At 50.0% G+C, this 17,267-nt stretch overlaps 3 protein-coding genes and 1 pseudogene across 5 annotated transcripts; 2 read left to right on the top strand and 2 right to left on the bottom strand.

Moving 5' to 3' along the window:
- The first annotated feature begins 1,188 nt into the window (after positions 1 to 1,188).
- On the top strand, positions 1,189 to 5,750 carry LOC125547572 (Peptide chain release factor 1). 3 transcript variants are annotated; one of them, XM_048711397.2, is made up of 11 exons: positions 1,191 to 1,401; positions 1,675 to 1,775; positions 1,927 to 2,025; positions 2,102 to 2,285; positions 2,397 to 2,445; positions 2,536 to 2,614; positions 4,414 to 4,488; positions 4,582 to 4,659; positions 4,778 to 4,936; positions 5,149 to 5,244; positions 5,316 to 5,750. In XM_048711397.2, exons 1-11 carry the CDS (start codon positions 1,254 to 1,256, stop codon positions 5,502 to 5,504), a joined length of 1,257 nt encoding a protein of 418 aa, XP_048567354.1. In that variant the 5' UTR covers positions 1,191 to 1,253; the 3' UTR covers positions 5,505 to 5,750. The 3 variants fall into 3 exon arrangements, with proteins under 3 accessions (XP_087403663.1, XP_087403672.1, XP_048567354.1); XM_087547537.1 differs by having other exon boundaries at positions 1,189 to 1,401; positions 2,397 to 2,614; XM_087547546.1 differs by lacking the exons at positions 4,414 to 4,488; positions 4,582 to 4,659 and having other exon boundaries at positions 1,189 to 1,401.
- LOC147990094 (uncharacterized) lies at positions 5,508 to 8,329 on the bottom strand (annotated as a pseudogene).
- A 294-nt stretch (positions 8,330 to 8,623) lies between these two features.
- LOC125529330 (zinc ion binding protein) lies at positions 8,624 to 13,026 on the top strand. Its single transcript, XM_087547532.1, has 6 exons — positions 8,624 to 8,944; positions 9,798 to 10,069; positions 10,228 to 10,879; positions 10,972 to 11,171; positions 11,244 to 11,488; positions 11,595 to 13,026. The coding sequence occupies exons 2-6, from the start codon at positions 9,798 to 9,800 to the stop codon at positions 12,671 to 12,673; spliced, it is 2,448 nt and encodes an 815-aa protein (XP_087403658.1). The 5' UTR covers positions 8,624 to 8,944; the 3' UTR covers positions 12,674 to 13,026.
- Positions 13,027 to 15,513: 2,487 nt separating this feature from the next.
- LOC125547548 (uncharacterized) lies at positions 15,514 to 17,047 on the bottom strand. The gene is made up of 2 exons (XM_048711377.2): positions 15,958 to 17,047; positions 15,514 to 15,883 (listed from the first exon to the last, which is right to left on the bottom strand). Exons 1-2 carry the CDS (start codon positions 16,844 to 16,846, stop codon positions 15,822 to 15,824), a joined length of 951 nt encoding a protein of 316 aa, XP_048567334.1. The 5' UTR covers positions 16,847 to 17,047; the 3' UTR covers positions 15,514 to 15,821.
- Between the last annotated feature and the right edge of the window lie 220 nt (positions 17,048 to 17,267).

Raw genomic sequence — 17,267 nt, 5'->3', positions numbered from 1 at the left:
CATGTCAATAGGGCTTGACCCTTCGTTAATTTCTGGATCAGATCGTCTTCATCGTCATGAGCGCCGCTGCCATGCACCTTCGGCCGGCGCTTACCCGCAGCTGGCCGCGACCTGCCCTCCGCTTGTCCGAATGAGCCTTCCATCGTTAGGGAGTGGCCCTCTGCTGACGGCAACTCTCCCTCTGCTCGCTGCGTCTCTATCCATAAATTCTCTTACAGATAACTGAATTCATAGTTTCATACATTTAAAGATTAGATGTCTTTCACGGTGTGGTTTTTAAATGAATACAACTTCTGAAGTCAAACTGCATAAGCAAGCTTACACGTTTCATCAATAGACAAATGCAACATTCGGATACGATTTCTGAATTCATAGTACAAAGCAAGAATTCTGCTGCAGAATGTGACTATAGAGCTTTGGCTGCCAAATTCATTGAGTCATCGTCGCCTGAGGTATAACCACGGCTGTCAAGCCATCGTGCGGAAGGAAGTCTCGCGGCCACGAAGTCGTATCGTCAGCGGCAGTTGCGTGGTTTCCGAACCACCGTTGTGTGTCGGTGGAGATGTTGTCGCTGAGTCATCGTCCTGTGTGAGCGGAGCTGTGGCCGTCGAGTCACCAGTTCGTTGGGCAGTGTCCAAGACGCCAGTTGCCGTCGCTCGAGGCATCGAGGCACCGTCGCCGATGTGTGACGGGCAGCCACCCAACCGTCGAGCCACCGTCGCGTGGGGTGAGCTGCGGTCGCGGAATCGCCTCTGCGCGGTGAAAGAGCCTGAGCTAAGGCCGCGTGGGGATAACGCCGCGCCGCCAGAGGGCCGGTCGCGGCCGGCTGAGGGCAGGGGCCATGCGGCTGTGGAAGGTGTAAATGGCGGTGACGCTCAAGACGATGAAGACGTTCTGATTCAAGAATTAACGAAGGATCAAGCCGTATTACCTGATGATGAAGAGAGAAAGGGGGTTATCTGCTAATTTCTGTTCAAGTGGATGTTAGCAGTCCCACCTTCAATCCAGGACGTCCGCCAACAATCCAACAGTGTAGGATAGGAATTTTTACATTTTCACTGAAAAGCCATTTTCACGGGATACTTGGCCCAAACTATTAGCCCCGAAAGAAATGAGAAGAATGTTTTGAAAGCGGCATCGAAAGAGATCGCACAAACTACGTAAACGCCATGTAGAAGACGGAATTATGAGTCTAAACCCCCGGAGAAGGGCGAGAAAGAAAGGCAGGCAGCATTAGGTTCCCAGCCACCTCGATGCAGCAGCAAATACGGCGATGCGGCGCCGTCGCCTTCGCCGCGCTCCGGCGGGTCCGCCACTTCCCTCACCCCACCGTCGCCGCCGCTGCACCTCCTACGGCGGCGTGGAGACGCCCTTGCACTCCCCGCCTGTACTCCACCGCCGGTGAGCACCTCCCGCGTCTCTCCTTGCTCCATCTGCAGTATGATCTATCTCCGCTTCCTCCACCCCCTTTAGCTTGGGGTTTGTGTGCGGTAGTAGAACTGCGCCGTGTATCCGCTACGGATTTGCGTATTTTATGTCTAGGCCTCTCTTTTGACATTTCCGCCGCTCCAAGAGGAGAAACCTTTCTGGCTCGAGGAGGGAGAAAGAAGTCCAATACTTGATCTCATTTATTTGATTCGGGCACTATTTTGCTTTCCCCCAATTTTGCACCAGACATGAGCCACCAGCTGCCTGCAAACCTGGTACAGATCATGGAGCAGAGAATGAGATTGATAGAGCAGAAGAGTGCATACCTCCAGGAGCAAATCAACCAGGTAATTTCGGATGGAAGACCTCCTCTTTATGCCTCTTGTACACTTCTGTTTCTTCCTAAGGCGGTAAGGTGTCAAAACAGAATAGTGTAAGAACCAACACAGCCATACTGTGATCTTTGGTTTGATTTGGGTGTGGTGTTAATGAAGTCAGCCGGCTGCCTCACCGGAGGAATACTCGAGGGCTAACAAGGAGTTCCACAAGCTGGAGAGCACCATTGAATTGATCAAGGAGCTGCGATCAAAGCAGAAGGTGAAGATCCCATCACGTTGTATGTTGTCCGACTTACGGTATGAAAAGTTGTGAACAGTCTGTTCATTGTTAGTAGGAAATTGAGGGATTGACATCCTTGGTGACAAACTCCGTTGAAGAGAAAGACATGCGTGAAATGGCAGCTGAGGAGCTCCTTGAGGCTGTTGAGGAGGAGAAACGACTGCAGCATGAGTTGTTCAGAACTTTGCTTCCGAAAGATGAAGCTGATGAGAGGGACTGTATATTGGAGGTGCGAGCAGGTAAGACAGACCCTGCCCTCTCCATCAATATAATCCGTCCTTTTAGTTGCCTGCTTGTGTTTGCTCATTTTCATCAGGCCAGTAGTGGTTGACGATGATATACTGTTGCAGGAACTGGAGGAGAAGAAGCTTCTTTGTTTGCTATGGATATATTCAAAATGTCGGGTGGATGTTCATGTTTCGCCGGATCAAATGTCTGTTGTGACCCTTGGTCTGTCTTATTAACTAACTTGATTCTTCTATGTTATAGGTATGAGAAGTATTCCCAAAATAATGGGTGGAAATTTGATACTATTGACATAATGGAGTCTGCTGTAAAAGGATACAAGGTACTACAACTCTGTGGGTAACTCCTTGTTGTGAATGTGCACATGGTTTATCACTACACCATAAATATCTCCTTGATCTTTTTTTTTTTGAATTTTCACGCGGGGGGGGGGGGGGGGGGGGGGGGAATTCCCCACCTGAATTGTATTCATTTTGCCTATAAGGCTTTGCAGCCCGTCGCAAGATAGGTTCAAGTGAACCAGAAGTACAGAGGGCACAAGGAGTAGAGATAAAGCAAAATAACACACTGACCACACACGTAACAGAGGAGAACAATGAGGGAGAACTCAACACCACACAACACACCAAAGAGCACCGTCAGTGAAATCGAACGGCATCGGCCAGCCGAGTCCAAGCCACGACACTGCATCGTCGACGCAATCGAAAGGCTCCGCGCATTCGAGACTGCACAACGCCGCGACACCACCTGTGTCGAGGGGCACATTCGAAGGGGCACGCGAGGCCGAGACGACGCCACGATACCTGTGTGCCACCAGCATAGTCGAAGGGCATCGCCTAGCAGACCAAACCACGACACTGCACCGTCGATGCACCAAGAAGCACTCCGCACGAACACCACCGAAGAAGAGCACAAAACAACTGTCGACCCCGAGCCGGCCACACCACCACCACCGAGCCGCCACCCCACAAACATCAACGGCACCACCTCCAACCACTGGTCTCTGTAGCCAAGCCAAGCTCCAAGACGAGGCCCTCATGAGGGAATGTGACGTTGAGCGCCACCATCGTCTAACCCAGGAGACCTGGGCCGAAGTTTCCTCCGGAGCATCACAGACAGGCAAGGAGGCGAGCACAGCAACACGACGCCTTCAACAAGGGGACAGTGCAAAGCACTGCCGTCGTTGGCTTTGACCGCAACCGAAGCTCGGCTTTCACCGGCTGTGTCACCACCCCCACCCAATAGCCTGGAATCCACCAAGACGCCCTCCGCCAGCAATGTAGAAGAGGAAGCCACAGCCTGCCCACGAACAGAAGCTGCCACACCACGCGGAGCCTCCAAATGCAGGCACCGAACCGAGCAAAGCTCGATCCAAGGCTAGGCAGACTAGTGCCTGCTTGGCGCCATGGTCACCGCACACCTCGTGCGTCGACGCCGACGCGAACACAGACCCCATGCCAGGGCCTAGCTGGCCGGAAGAGCCGAGTCGCGCCCAACTTGCAGCAGATGAACCCTAGCCTCCTGCGCAGACCCACCGCGGCCCTCAAGCCGAGGGGGATGGCCCCGTCGCCGCCTTCATGTCCGAGGAAGGAGGCCAGCCACCGAGCAGCCGCAGCCGCCACGCGCACCGTGGGTGCCCCAGCTTCTCGCGCCCGATTGGATCTGAGGCGCAGCAACAAATCGGACGGGAGCCGCAGGCCCGATTGGATCTAAGGGAGAAGGACGCCCGTCGCGCGCCGACTGGCCGCAGGTGACAACCGGAAGGCAGCCGGTGCAGACAGAGGCAGAAGGCAGGGCACCGAGGTCGGCCGCGGCGTGCCGGAGCGCCAGCCAGAGCACCGACGCGTGAGACCTCAGGACTGAGCTCCGCCGTGCCCGAGAGCAGCCATGCGCCGCAGCAAGGTCCCCGTCGCCGCCGTCAGCCTCACGGCTTTGCGTTATGGCGTCGTCCGGCGGCGGCGGAGAGGGGGACGGCCGGATTTTTAGTGGCGGCGGCTAGGTTTTGCAGGTTCCGCCCGAGTCGCCCACACGGGAGCGACGCGGGGGCGCTAGGTTCTAACTTGCATCTTGTACATACGGAATCCCTCTGAAGTTCTAACTTGCATTTTCTTCGATACATAGGAAGCTAGTGGGACCATTTCAGGTCCTGGGGTATACGGGAAGCTTAAATTTGAGAGTGGCATTCATAGAGTTCAGGTATGAAAAGTTAATAACAAGCCATTTTTCTGTTATCCATCAAATTGGCCTTCTCATCCTTTCAGTTATTTGACTAAACACAATTCATGGCAGCGAGTTCCAGTAACTGAGAAATCTGGACGTGTGCACACTAGTGCTGTATCAGTCGCTGTTCTTCCTCAAGCTGATGAGGTCGGAATTGGCTATAGCCATTATTTTGATAGAGCCTTTTTCTTCTGAAGTTCTTTCTTTTCATCCCTGCAATTTGTGGCATGACTAGTAGTTCTAAACATGGCTTCTGCAAGTGCAGGTTGATGTCCAACTGCGTAATGAGGACTTGAGAATTGATACCTACAGATCAGGTGGCTCCGGAGGCCAGTCTGTCAATACGACTGATAGTGCTGTTAGGATAACTCATCTTCCAACTGGAACAGTGGTTGCAATACAAGATGAGAGATCACAACATCAGGTTGGAAAGCCATAGGTTTCCCTTTCAAGTCAGAAAATGTATACTTGTGTGGCCCATCTTTTTTGGCTTGTCCATTCATAGCATTGATGTCATTAGCATAAATCCATAAACTTAAAAAGATTGCTTCACTCCCAATGAACTGTCTGTACATCTCATGCCCATTATTATGTGTTGATAAATGAGTCTGCTCCATTAATTTTATATCTCTGTAGAACAAGGCCAAGGCTCTCAAAGTTCTCCGGGCAAGACTATATGAATTGGAAAGGCATAGGCTCCATGCAGACCGGTCGAAGCTCCGATCAGAGCAGGTACCTCACTATTCGTTAGCTTCCCATATCAATGCAATTGATGGGATCACTAAGCCCTAACCTTCTGGTAGATTGGAAGTGGTGACAGGTCCGAGCGCATCAGAACATACAACTTCCCGCAAGGACGTGTCACCGACCATCGTGTCGGGGTCACGCACCACTCCATAGTGGACGTCATGGAGGGAGAGAGCCTGGACGTCTTCATCGAAGCGCTGCTGCTGCAAGAAGAGATGGACGCAATTGCTTCGTTTGCTTCATGAGCCCTAATTTTTGTGGATTTCTTCCTGGAGTGACAAACCACATCATAAACACACAGAACACTGAACCAACGAAGAGAGGAAACTTTAGGATTCACACAGTGTATTGTTCGGCTGTTCTGAGTTGACATGTTTCTCCGATCCTTGTTATCTCGGGTTATGGTCTTACGGTCATTTGCTGTCTTGTCATTGTTTTGTGACTGACTATTGGTTCTGATATTTTTCCCCGTGTAATTTTCTTTGGGGTTACTCCCAGATTTTCTGCGGTTACTTCTTTATAGCAAAAAAAATGCCCTGGATCTTTGGCCACCTTTGAACTGAATTGAAATGCTAAATTCTCTTAAGAAAACTATATTAATGTGGAACCTGAGGGAGAGAAGATCCTGGGCAATGGGGGATTTGTTTGTTTTGCGTAGGCCATATGGCAAGGTAGGGCAGCCGCCTACCTTGATTTTGTAAACAATAAAACATGTATGCATACAACTTTTACTACTGTATTATTTTGAGGATCATGCAACTTTATTCAAGGATATTAAGAGGTGCAGATACATGATCTTGTGGCATTCCCAGCCAAATATGACGGCCGTAATCTTCTCTTTTTTTTGAGAAAACTTCCAGTTTATTCATCTTTAATCTTGACATTACAATGCATACTAGAAATAATAAAAATTACATCCAGGTCCCTAGACTACCTACGTTAATCTATCGGCTTCAAAGTTTTTTTTTCAAAACGGAGGCAAAAATATTTGCCTGATTGATTAATTAAGAAGAAGAGAATTGCCCGGTTAATTTACGAAAAACCAGGCGAAAACCGATACAGACTCCCAAATGTGGACTACTCGCAAAGTAGGAAACACCAAAATCGCTTAAGCGGCCCTCTAAACAAACAACACCCGCAACCCTCAACACTTGAAAAACACAATGAAACTCCTAACAAGCACACTAACGAAAACTGACCACCCTCCATCATGAAACCACAGACGCCTTTCGGATGGCGCCACACTTCTTGTTTTTCTTCTTCTTTGGTTTCTCCTTACTTGCATCTTCTTTGCAGGGTCACTTGTCTTGCCAGATGTCGGCTGGTGAGCCACCCATTTGTCAAGAAAATCGTAAAACCCATTGAATTTCTTGGTGTCGTTGTCATCAACCAAGGGGCTCGTGGGAACAGGCACCAACCAACTGGCAACATCAACATCATCGACCTGAGGAACCACTGACAGAACATCCTCCACCGCAGGAACCAGCGACACAATCGACTTCGGCACCTTTAGTTGCTCACATGATAGAGATGAAACATGTTCCTTACACAACGTCGTCGATGAGTCCACCTCCAATCGCTCCAAGGACATAGGCGAAGCAAGGTTCGAACATATATCCCGAAGCTCGGGCATGAGTTGCAACACCGGAGTCGCAAGCCCGACGATGGACTCGCCCACAGCGGGAGGCAACGCAACGGAAGAAGCAGACACCGATGGTGAATTGTCCCGAACACGAGGAGAGAAACAACCATAGGGCTCTGTCCCCCGGACCTCCGTGGAGTCAACAACTGCCACACCAAGAGGCTGTAGTGTGGCCTGCAACATAGCCGGCACAAGGGAGAGCCTACTCAAAGCAGCCTCTGCCCGCTCCAGGAAGCTCTCAATTCGTGCCTGCTAGCCTTGAAGCAACCCGGTCTGATCAGCAAGGGCGGTCTGAAGCACCATAGAAGATGGGGTTGTCGGGCTAGCAGAAGCAGAAACCACAGACGCCCAAGACCCACGGCGAAGCGCAGTGAGGGGGAGCGTGGATTTCATTTGGCCCTCTCTTGAAGGAGGAGGTGGATGTTGTTGGGTGCCAGGGCGAGAGACGGGCGGGACGACATGACATGCCAATGAACTGAGAGGACGCCATGGGTTGCATCAGTTGCACGCACGATGACCGTTCTCCAAGCAACGAGAGCATCGGAAGGGATCTCTACAAACCGCATCACGGTGGCCACGGACGAGGCATCTACAGCAGCGACCGTGAAGCCAAGCGGGGATTGGCCGTGGAGCCAGAGCCAAGGCCGGCGACGCCGAACGACGTCGGCCCCCCACCTTCACCCATCCTAGATCCGAAGATGCCTCAGGAGCAGTAGCAACAACAACAGCAGCAGCCGGATCGCTCACCCCGCTGGAGCATCTGGCAGCCAATGGCGTCAGCAGGGTGAGCTCCTCGTCGTCGTCAATGTTGTAGACTTCATCAGCGAGGGAAACCCACGACACGGCCAGCGGCGGCCGCGAGGCCCGCACAACGGCGTCGGGAGCGAGCACCTCCTTGGAGCTCTGAGAGCCCGGCCGCGCCGGAGCAAGCGCTGAAGGCAGAGAGGGCTCCTCCCCGACAGCAATGGCCGTGACGACCGAGCAGGGGCTCGCCACAGGCAGCAGCGCCCCTTCCAGCAGGAGCTCCGGAGGGGCCACAGAGACCTTGAAGGCGTGCGGTGGAGGAGTCCGCTGCAAATCAAGATCCAGGACGGAGGGCGCCGCCAGGAGCAGAGGAGGTGGTGGTGGTGGCGGCTCCAGCTCAAAGAAGACGAGCGACGGAGCAGGGAGGGTCGTTCGGAGTTCGCAGGTGGCCGAGGATGCGGCGAGCAACCGGGCAAGGGTCGCCGGCGCCGGGGAAGGCACCGAACGCGGCTGGGATCTCATGCCCTCGTCATGCACCCCCCGGGTGCAGGAGAGTAGGGAAGAGTTGGAAGAAGCCGGATCCAGGAGCTGCGGCCTCGGAGGAGGCCGGATCCGGGCGCGGCGCTCGCGGAGGTGGTCGGAGCGGCCGATCCGAGCGGCGGCGGCCGCGTGCTCACGCGGCATCGGACGCGGTCACGGTCATGTTGAATTTCTAGACTTTGAGGATTTCATTTTTGATGGTATTCCTTGGGTGCTCGCGTAGGCTTCTACCTTGGTGAGTGTACTGGCACGCATCAAAATCATTAATACGTTGGACAATCTCCCGAACAACTGAACAAAAGTAGCACTTTATCCTGGACGTCTCTGATTACATTCCAAACAGTCCAAAAACTACATACAGGCCAAAGGCCGAAGCTTGTCGACACGGCAGGGCTTCAAAAACTGTAGGATCCGTGACCCAGGAACTCGCCCTGATCAGTGCGGCCGCAGAACAACGTTTACCAGCTACTCCAACAAAAAAAACGCGAACCTTAAAGAAAAAAAAAGGAGAAATCCCCAGCGGCCTGCGAGCACGAGGCCTCCCCTGCTCCCCGCAGCATTCGCAGCCTCCGAAAACTACCCCAACCCAAAACCCCAGCGCCCCCTTCCCAAACCCTAGCCCCTCGGGCGGCCGGACGGCCTCCTCGCCGGCCCGGCCAACACACCGCACACGCAGGGCTCTTCCGCGCCGTTCGCCCCGCAGGCAGGGCAGGCTGCAATCCGCGCTCTGCATTCCGGCAGACCTCTCCAGGCGCCAAGGTAAATTAGGTTCCAATCCGACGTCTGAGGCCGGAAACGCCTCCGGTTGCCATGACTTTAGTTAGGGGCGGCGAGATGATACTTGCGAGGCTTCCATGGAGATTCTGTTTAGTTGCTCAGGGTAGAGGTGCTGAGCAGCGCCAGTGAGGTGTTATCTGTTTGACTTTAGCTTGTATCTTGACAATCCCCGTGTCATCCTGCCTTGCCTCATGAATTTGCCCCTAGGAAGAGACATTTTGTTTACTCGACGGCCGACTGATTCATGCTATGATCTTAGTGTCGTTTAGGATGTCACGCCCCAATTCGATTCGGTTCCGATTCCATGGCAGCTGTGTGATTTGCATCGTGCCTCTGTTTGCGAGAATGTCATGTGGGAACAGAGTCATGTTGAATAGCAACTCCGCACATATCTCTGCTTTTCTCAGCTTTTCGGAAATTAGCCCTTGATTGCCGTGTCTGACAAACATTTTATTATTGACATAGATGGAGGAAAAGGGACAATCTACATGGTTGGTCACTAGTCATGTCTAAGTTGTTACAAACTAGACCGAGGTTTCATACTTCTGTTTTTCCAGTGCGTGAAGGCTGTGGCTCACTTGTATTTAGATTTTGGAATGCAACTACGGTCTTGTTCCATTAGATCACAAACTACACTTGAAAACGTGTGCACAACAAGACACATCTGACTGTAACATGCATGGTTTGTTTAATCTTAAGTCTATGATGTCCTCTCTGAATGGACCAAAACTTCTCCATCCATGTCTCAATAAAAAGAAATAGATGTGACATTGTCATCTTCTAGCTATTTGGTTTTGTTTTCATCCTTTTAAGGGCGATGACTCTGTGCTTGCAGATGACCAGGTGGGATGAAATTCTCACCCTTCCAGTTCAGAACCCAACCATATTGGAGTTTTCAGCAGCAGATATCACGTGGTCCATGGTGGAGGGCTGGAAGGACTCAATGGACAGGCTTGCACTCATTCCGTTTTCTAGGGTGGGTGATTTTGTCAGAGGAGAATCAAACAACAAAGCATGCCCGACAAGATTCCACGTTGAGGCACGGAGAAGGCGTTCTCCAACCATGACCTGCAAACCAAAAGTCGACGGGATACTTGAGTATATTCTGTAAGTAAATGGAAGCATGCCTAGTGTTTATGCATCACATGTTGTGTGAGTGGCTGGTTGTGTGCCTTGTCCTTGATGCTTTTGGCTTTAGCTGTTTCCTAGTTGAGATGCTAGAATTTAAACAGAATATTTGAATACGGCGACACCATTCCATGCAGGTATTGGTGTTCTTTTGGTCCAGATGATTATAGAAAGGGTGGTGCTGTCCGGCCTAGCAGATCCTCTTGCGGAAAGAGGAAAACACCCGCTGGTCGCCCTAATACAAAGAGGGGGTGTGTTTGCCATTTTATTGTGAAGCGTTTGATCGCTGAACCATCATTGGCTCTTGTGATATATAACCACAACAAGCATGTAGATAAGAAAGGCACACCATGTCATGGTCCCATGGACAAGATGGCTGTAGGGACGAAGGCAATGTTTGCACCTTACATATCGGATGAATTACTTCTTGAAGTTATGTCTTTGCTCTATGTTGGTATTCCTGTCGAGACCATAATGCAGAGACATACTGAAATGGTTGAAAAGCAAGGAGGACCATCAAATCGTGATGATCTTCTTACTCACAGATATGTTAGGAGGCTGGAAAGAAAAATGCGGCGTTCTGTTTATGAACTTGATGATGACGATGCTGTTAGTATGAACAAATGGGTTGAAAATAACCAGGACTGCGTATTTTTCTATGAAGATTTTTCTGATAATGATACCTTTGTCTTGGGCATTCAGACAGATTGGCAGCTACAGCAGATGATTCAGTATGGCAACCGCAGTTTACTGGCTTCTGATTCAAAGTTTGGAACAAACAAGTTAAAGGTCTGTCAATGTCATCTGGTTCATTTTTTGTTTTCTCATAGTACTTTAGTTTGCTTGATTTCTTAGTAGTATCGTTGTTTGCCATTTTGCAGTATCCTGTACATAGCATCCTTGTTTTCGACCAGCAGAAAAATGCAATTCCTGTTGCTTGGATCATCACTCCCAATTTTACACATGGTGAGATACATAGATGGATGGGTGCTCTATATGATCGAGTTCGTACAAAAGACCCGACGTGGCAGTTGGGTGGCTTCATTATTGATGATCCCTTGACCGATATGCGCACTATAAGGTAACTAATGCTTCTCTGCCAGTGTACTGCTTCCTGGGTTTGTGGTGCCTGAGTATATTGCTTGCTGAACAGGGAAGTGTTTCAGTGCCCGGTGTTGATTTCCTTATGGCGTGTCCGTCACGCTTGGCATAAAAATTTGATGAGCAAGTGTTCAGATTTTGAGAGGCGTTCAATGATGGCTAAACGACTCGGGGAGGCAATATCCAGCATCTGTAGAGGAAATGGTGATATAGAATTATTTCAGGCCTTCCTGGAAGATTTTATTGATTGCTCTGGCTTTGTGGACTACTTCAAAGCTCTATGGCTTCCAAGACTTGGTTGGTCCATGTACCTTGCTTTTCTAGCCAAAATATCTGGATTTTACTTGTTACAGGGTATTTGATAAGTTCTCTTATCCAACCATTTAATCTCAATATCTTCCAGGGGCATGGACGGACATCTTGAAGACCAACCCGTTGGCTACTGCTGAGGTAGCTTCAGCAATTGAGAGATACCATCACCTGCTAAAACTTCGGCTGTTGAATGAGGCAGATGAAAGCATCTACCAGCGTGCAGACTGGTTGGTTCATAAGTTGGGTACGAAGGTTCACTCGTACTGCTGGCTGGATGAATTTTCTGGGAAGGACAGCTTCTCTCGTTACTGGAGGAGTGAGTGGAAAACTGGTCCAAACCCATGGCAGCAGGGATTGCAAATTCCGGATTCTGATATTGTAATTGAAGGCAACTGTGCTAGAGTGGTCTGCCAGAAACACAAGGAGAAGTCCCATGCCATACTGAACCCAGGTTCTGAGCTTGCATTGTGTGACTGCAGCTGGTCAAGGAAGGGAAACCTTTGCAAACATGCAATGAAGTCGGCAAAGGTTTGCCGTGACAGGGGATTGGCACCGCCATCTTTGGCGCTGCTTCGCTACTACCAGGCACTGGCAAATGTTGTTCATTGCCCACCCAGTGACTCTGTGATATGCGACCATGCAATCGCGGTGGCAGTTTCTGTGAGAACACAGTTAGATGCGTTGCTTTCCGCCACCAACGGCAGTTCTCCAGATACCTCACTTTTCAAGGGTCCACAATCAACCAGTGACAATGAACCCAGAGAACTTGATGTTCGGGAAGCCAACATTGAAAATGGCAGTGAAGTTCCCGCTGACGAGGATAGCGATGAGGACAGTCCTGCTTGCAAGAAAAGAAAGCCTAGAGGACCATCTGATGAAGACGAAATCGCTACAGCGACGCAAGTTTCTGAAGCTGAGAGCAGTCAAGCAACTTGTATACGGGAACTTGATCGATCTCAGGATAGTCCTGCTCCCCAGGAAAGAGTGCGCAGAGAAACTTCTGACGGGTATGAAGGAACTGCAGTGATGGAAATTTCTGATGACGAGGAAGAAACTGCAGCGGTGCAAATCACACAACCTTCTGAAAGTGAGAACAGTCAAGCGACTTGTGTGCAGGAAGTTGATCGCAATCAGGATAGTCCTGCTCGCCAGGAAAGAGGGGGCAGATAACCTTGGGACGGTGATGGAGGAACTGCGACGGTGCAAGCTAGCGATGGCGACAAGGAAACTGCAGCTGCTTAAAGAAACTGATGGACTGAATGATTCTTCTGTCGAGGTTAGATTAGCTGATCGGATAGATGGGACATGACGCCTTAGGCCTCTCGTTTCTCGTCTGAAACCACCAGTTTGTTTGTGCGGTTTGTATGTTTTCAGCTACCAAAACTTCATGCTTACTGAATGAAGTCAGGCAACACGCAACCAATGCTTATCCTTGTAGCGGATCAGGGAACCATGTGAATAAAGCGCAACAATCTCATGTACGTGGTTTACAATCACATGAGCTTGTTACTTTGTCCCCTGTATTACGACGATTTTCCCCAAATGATGGGCAAATCTGAATTGCTGCTGATGGAGGTTATGTTAATCTTCTCTTCCCGCAGCGTGCTCGTACTGGGAGCGAGCAAGCTCGAAATAACAAGCCGCTTCATGGCAAGAGTGCATACATCTACTAAATTTCAGCCGACACGACTCATAACCTTCACCAAACTGAACTTTCATGGGCGTGAAACGAGCCTCGTGTTCTACCCGAGCTCCCCAACCCAAACACCAACAAAATCAGGACAAATCCCTCAATCAATACTTGTGGAGTACGACAATGGAACAAATGATTCGAACAGTACTTTATTGATGATGAATGAACGCTTATATACAATGGCAACAGTCGCCTCTAAGGGACGCGATGGTTCATAGAGATGCCTTCCAAAAACTGCCGTGATCGGTTGCTGGCCACACATGTGAGAAGGAGCAGGGACTATCCCCTAAAAATCGTTTTTAACATGTACTGTACTAATTTGAACTAAAACCACGACGAGTAATTTGAAACGAAGGAAGGATTTTTTTTTGAAACTATGATGATTTTTATAGCAAATTCAGAAACTATACACCCTAATGAAGAAAAATCAAGAGTATCACCCCGTCGGCCTCCTGTTGACCGAAAAGGGACATTTCAGCCTCCTAATTTTAAATAATCCTAAAATTCATCAATTAATTACTACTGATAAACAAAGTCACAAAGAACCAGTAGCAAAAAGAATCATCTAAAAAGAATACTCCTAGCTCAAATTATAGGCAATCTAGTGATTTGAGAAAATTCATGAAAATTCAAATTCAAACTTTCAAATCTAGTCAAACTTGATATCTACAGAAACTTCATAAAATTTCTAATCTAATGCAAAAAGAATCAAATTAAAATACTAAAAATCCTATTTGATATGAATTTTCTAAAAAGTAGAGCAAGTGTTGGCCGAAGAGGGACTCTTTGGCCAACTGTTGGCCGAAAAGTCCTTTTTGGCCAACTGTTGGCCGAAAAGTCTACAAGAGACCAACGGGGTGATACTTTTGATTTTTCTCCATTAGGGTGTATAGTTTCCGAATTTGCTATAAAAATCATCATAGTTTTTTTAAAAAAAGGGAGTATATGGGACGGAGGGAGTACTTTCTACTGAGTGTGGAGTTCTCTAGGCATAGTCATATTTGTTCGTTGGATCTCAACCCGCCTGGATTCTAATGAATTCAAAGATGGAGAGAAGGCAGAGTGAGCTAGCTAGGGATGCCATTGGGAATTCTCAAAAAAAAAAAAAAACTGGGGATGCTATTGGTGCACTGTATTCATGCAAGGGTTTCGGGTAGTGCCATAGGGGGGGTTTGAGTTGACACAAACATGAAGAGATTCTCTTTGGGGTTTCTGGGCTCTTTCCCTAAGATTTTGGCTTGTTGCGGTGTTGGTTTGATTTGGACTGGTTCAACCATCCATAATCTCAGGCATCCAAATTGTTCATGGTTTGATTCGATTGGTTCAACCACAGGTATCTCATGTGTGTAATTTGTTCAATTTTATTCTTGTGCGCGGAATAGTTCACCCCGGTTGCTTTGAACCGTGAGTTCGCCATCGGGAGATGAGGACGGCGATGACAGAAGCATGTGTTAAAAATTGAGTGATCATTTAATAAAGTAAGTAACAAGCTTTCCACTCACCAAATACGGGCTTTCAATGAAGATGAATTACAACTTCCAATTGTTGGATCACAATGTGCATATCCTGAAACACCTGACTCCACACCATTTTTTTAAAACATTGATTTCAAACACAAAAAATACTGAACTCTATGGCATGCCTCTTGCCTCATGTGGCCAGCAATGGTGACGGGGCAGTGCCACACCAATGGTGAGCTTAGCGAGGAAGCAGCATAGGTGAAGCTGCTGCGGAGGGGTGGCACCAGGATGTGGGGCCTCAATACGATTTGAGCCTCACCAACAGTTTTGTTAAGCAAGTAAGGTGGGGCTTATGGATGACTACCAAAATTCTACTCTAGAAGCCACCCATAAGCCCCCCCAAAAAATGGCCTAAGTAAGACTTCCAGAGTAACATCATCATTTATGAGCATATCAGGTAGGAGTATATTACAACTACACAAACAACAAACAATAGACATGCTCGATCATGACTCATGAGGCATGGAAAATCATGTAAACAGTTCGCAAAATTTAGCACATGTGGAAGAGTGCTCAAATACAGAGTTTGCATGTGTTGTGCCAGAAAAGGATTTGGATGAGTTGTGCAAGGGTATCAAGACCTGCACATTTTATTTTTGGCAAATGTCCACCCTGCCATTATACCAAGTCATGTTCAGGAAATGGTACTATGCTCTGGGTAATTTTCAATCTGCCATCACACCACTTCTTTGATTTTCCATTGTGTACTGAATGGGGATAAAGATTACGACCACTTGGTGGATTTACACAATATTGCAAAGGAACTTGCACACTCAACAAGATTATGCCAAATGACAAAAAAGAAAGAACTGTGTAGTTATATGGAATAATAAAGTTTTGACTCGCTTAGGTTTCCTCGATCTACAAGTCTGAAGACCGATTGCGATAAATTATCATCCAATAGAGTATAATAAGGAATAGGACACGGAGGTGAAGCAGCTACATAAATAAGAGGATCATCTAACATGACAGGACTAGAATTTACGGTGAGGTGGTTCCAGGATAGGGATTCATTAAATTCAAGCAAAGCCTCCTTGCGGTTCACTTAGCAACAACAAACAAATGGAAGCAGATCAAACAGACGGGCGATTTTGGTACCCCAACGTTATGATTGCAAGGTCCCAAACAACCCCTTCGCATCGTCATCTGCTACTGTGTCCGTTGAACCTGCAAGAATGATAATACTGATTATTGAACAGAACAATTGGCTGCCCATTTGAAGTATTCCGGTAGTTATTCACCTTGCTGCTCCTCCAGTTTCATGGGCTTCTTGTCCTCCTTGGGTGTTGGGTTTGACAGTGGGGTCGACGATGGCGTTGACAACGGCATTGAGCTGGCTGCGGCAGCCGCTGCCGCAGCAAATGCCAGCGCCGGCTGCTGCATGGCATTGAACTTGAGCATCTTATCCCTGTCCCTGCTCGACTCGCTGCTCTTAGGGGTCTTCTTCTTGGGCGGCTGGGCCGCGGCGGGCTTCTCCTTCTTGTTCTTGGCCTCCCTGGCCGCCGCCTCCTCCTCCTTGATCTTGGCGGCCCTGGCCTCCTCCTCGAGCGCCCGGAAGGCCGCGTCGAGCATTTCCCGCGAGCGCTTCCGCGCGACAGCAGCCTCCTGGACGCGGCGCTCGGCCTCCTCGCGGGCGGCGGCGGCGGCGCGGCCGATGGACTCGTGCGCGAGCCGGGCCGCGACGAGGAGGATCCGCGCGGCGCGCTCGTCCATCACGCGACGGGCGGCGGGCGCGTAGGTGAAGGGCCGGCCCTCGGCCTCCGCGGCGCACGGCGGGCAGACGAAGGAGACGGGGTCCGGGACGCAGGCGACATGGGCGACGAAGAGGCCGCAATTGGAGCACTCGGCGGTGGGGCCCGGCGGGGCGACGGCGGGGTCGAAGTGGGGGTCCTGCCCGGCGGCGGCGGCGGCGATGGCGGCGGCGTCCGTGTGGAGGAGGAGGAGGCAGGCGGAGCAGAAGGAGGCGGGGTGGTAGAGGAGGACGCAGGAGGAGCAGAGGCGGCAGAAGACGTCGTTGTGGCGGACGTGGTGGAGCGGCCAGGCGTCGCGGCCGGAGGCGCAGCGCTCGCCGCCGCAGCCGCGCGGGGCGGGGGCGGTGGAGGAGGGCGACGGGCGGAAGGGCGGCGTCATCGCTGCGAGCGGCGGCTTTAGAGGGGAAGGGAGGAGAGGGGAGGGGAGGGGAGGATTAGGGTTTCTGAGGGAGGAAAGGCTCGGCCGAACGGCTCCTGGGGGAGAGATTTTCCTCTCCTTTTTTCTTTCCTTGCGGGAATTTCGTGCTCAGACGGGGTTCCACGAGCAGAGGAGGTAGGTGGGAAGAGGCTTGGATAGTTGGATTGCCGGTGGAGTGGGAAGAGGGAGTGGAAGGGGGCTGCATGAAAGCTCGGTAGATCGACTCGCTTCTTTTTCCCATGAAACTTTCTATATCTATTTATCATGCTATACTATGGCAGTGCAAAGAACATATAAATAAATAGATCACCTAACAACGACTATAATCACTAGAGCGAGTCAAAGATGCATCATCCTGGGGGTCCGTGACCTCGCCACGCAG

This window comes from Triticum urartu, chromosome 1A (genome assembly GCF_056163025.1).
Source record: "Triticum urartu cultivar PI428250 chromosome 1A, HENAU_Tu73, whole genome shotgun sequence".
NCBI classification, from domain to species: domain Eukaryota; kingdom Viridiplantae; phylum Streptophyta; class Magnoliopsida; order Poales; family Poaceae; genus Triticum; species Triticum urartu.
This window is presented reverse-complemented; position numbering and strand designations above follow the sequence as displayed.

Coding starts and splice junctions, on each gene's coding strand:
- LOC125547572 (XM_087547537.1), top strand. CDS start 1,254: ATGCAGCAGCAAATACGGCGATGCGGCGCCGTCGCCTTCGCCGCGCTC. Junction 2,286..2,396: donor TATATTGGAGGTGCGAGCAG/GTAAGACAGACC, acceptor ATACTGTTGCAG/GAACTGGAGGAGAAGAAGCT. Junction 4,937..5,148: donor ATGAGAGATCACAACATCAG/GTTGGAAAGCCA, acceptor ATATCTCTGTAG/AACAAGGCCAAGGCTCTCAA.
- LOC125529330 (XM_087547532.1), top strand. CDS start 9,798: ATGACCAGGTGGGATGAAATTCTCACCCTTCCAGTTCAGAACCCAACC. Junction 10,880..10,971: donor TTGGAACAAACAAGTTAAAG/GTCTGTCAATGT, acceptor GCCATTTTGCAG/TATCCTGTACATAGCATCCT. Junction 11,489..11,594: donor TCTATGGCTTCCAAGACTTG/GTTGGTCCATGT, acceptor AATATCTTCCAG/GGGCATGGACGGACATCTTG.
- LOC125547548 (XM_048711377.2), bottom strand. CDS start 16,846: ATGACGCCGCCCTTCCGCCCGTCGCCCTCCTCCACCGCCCCCGCCCCG. Junction 15,884..15,957: donor GAAACTGGAGGAGCAGCAAG/GTGAATAACTAC, acceptor TCATTCTTGCAG/GTTCAACGGACACAGTAGCA.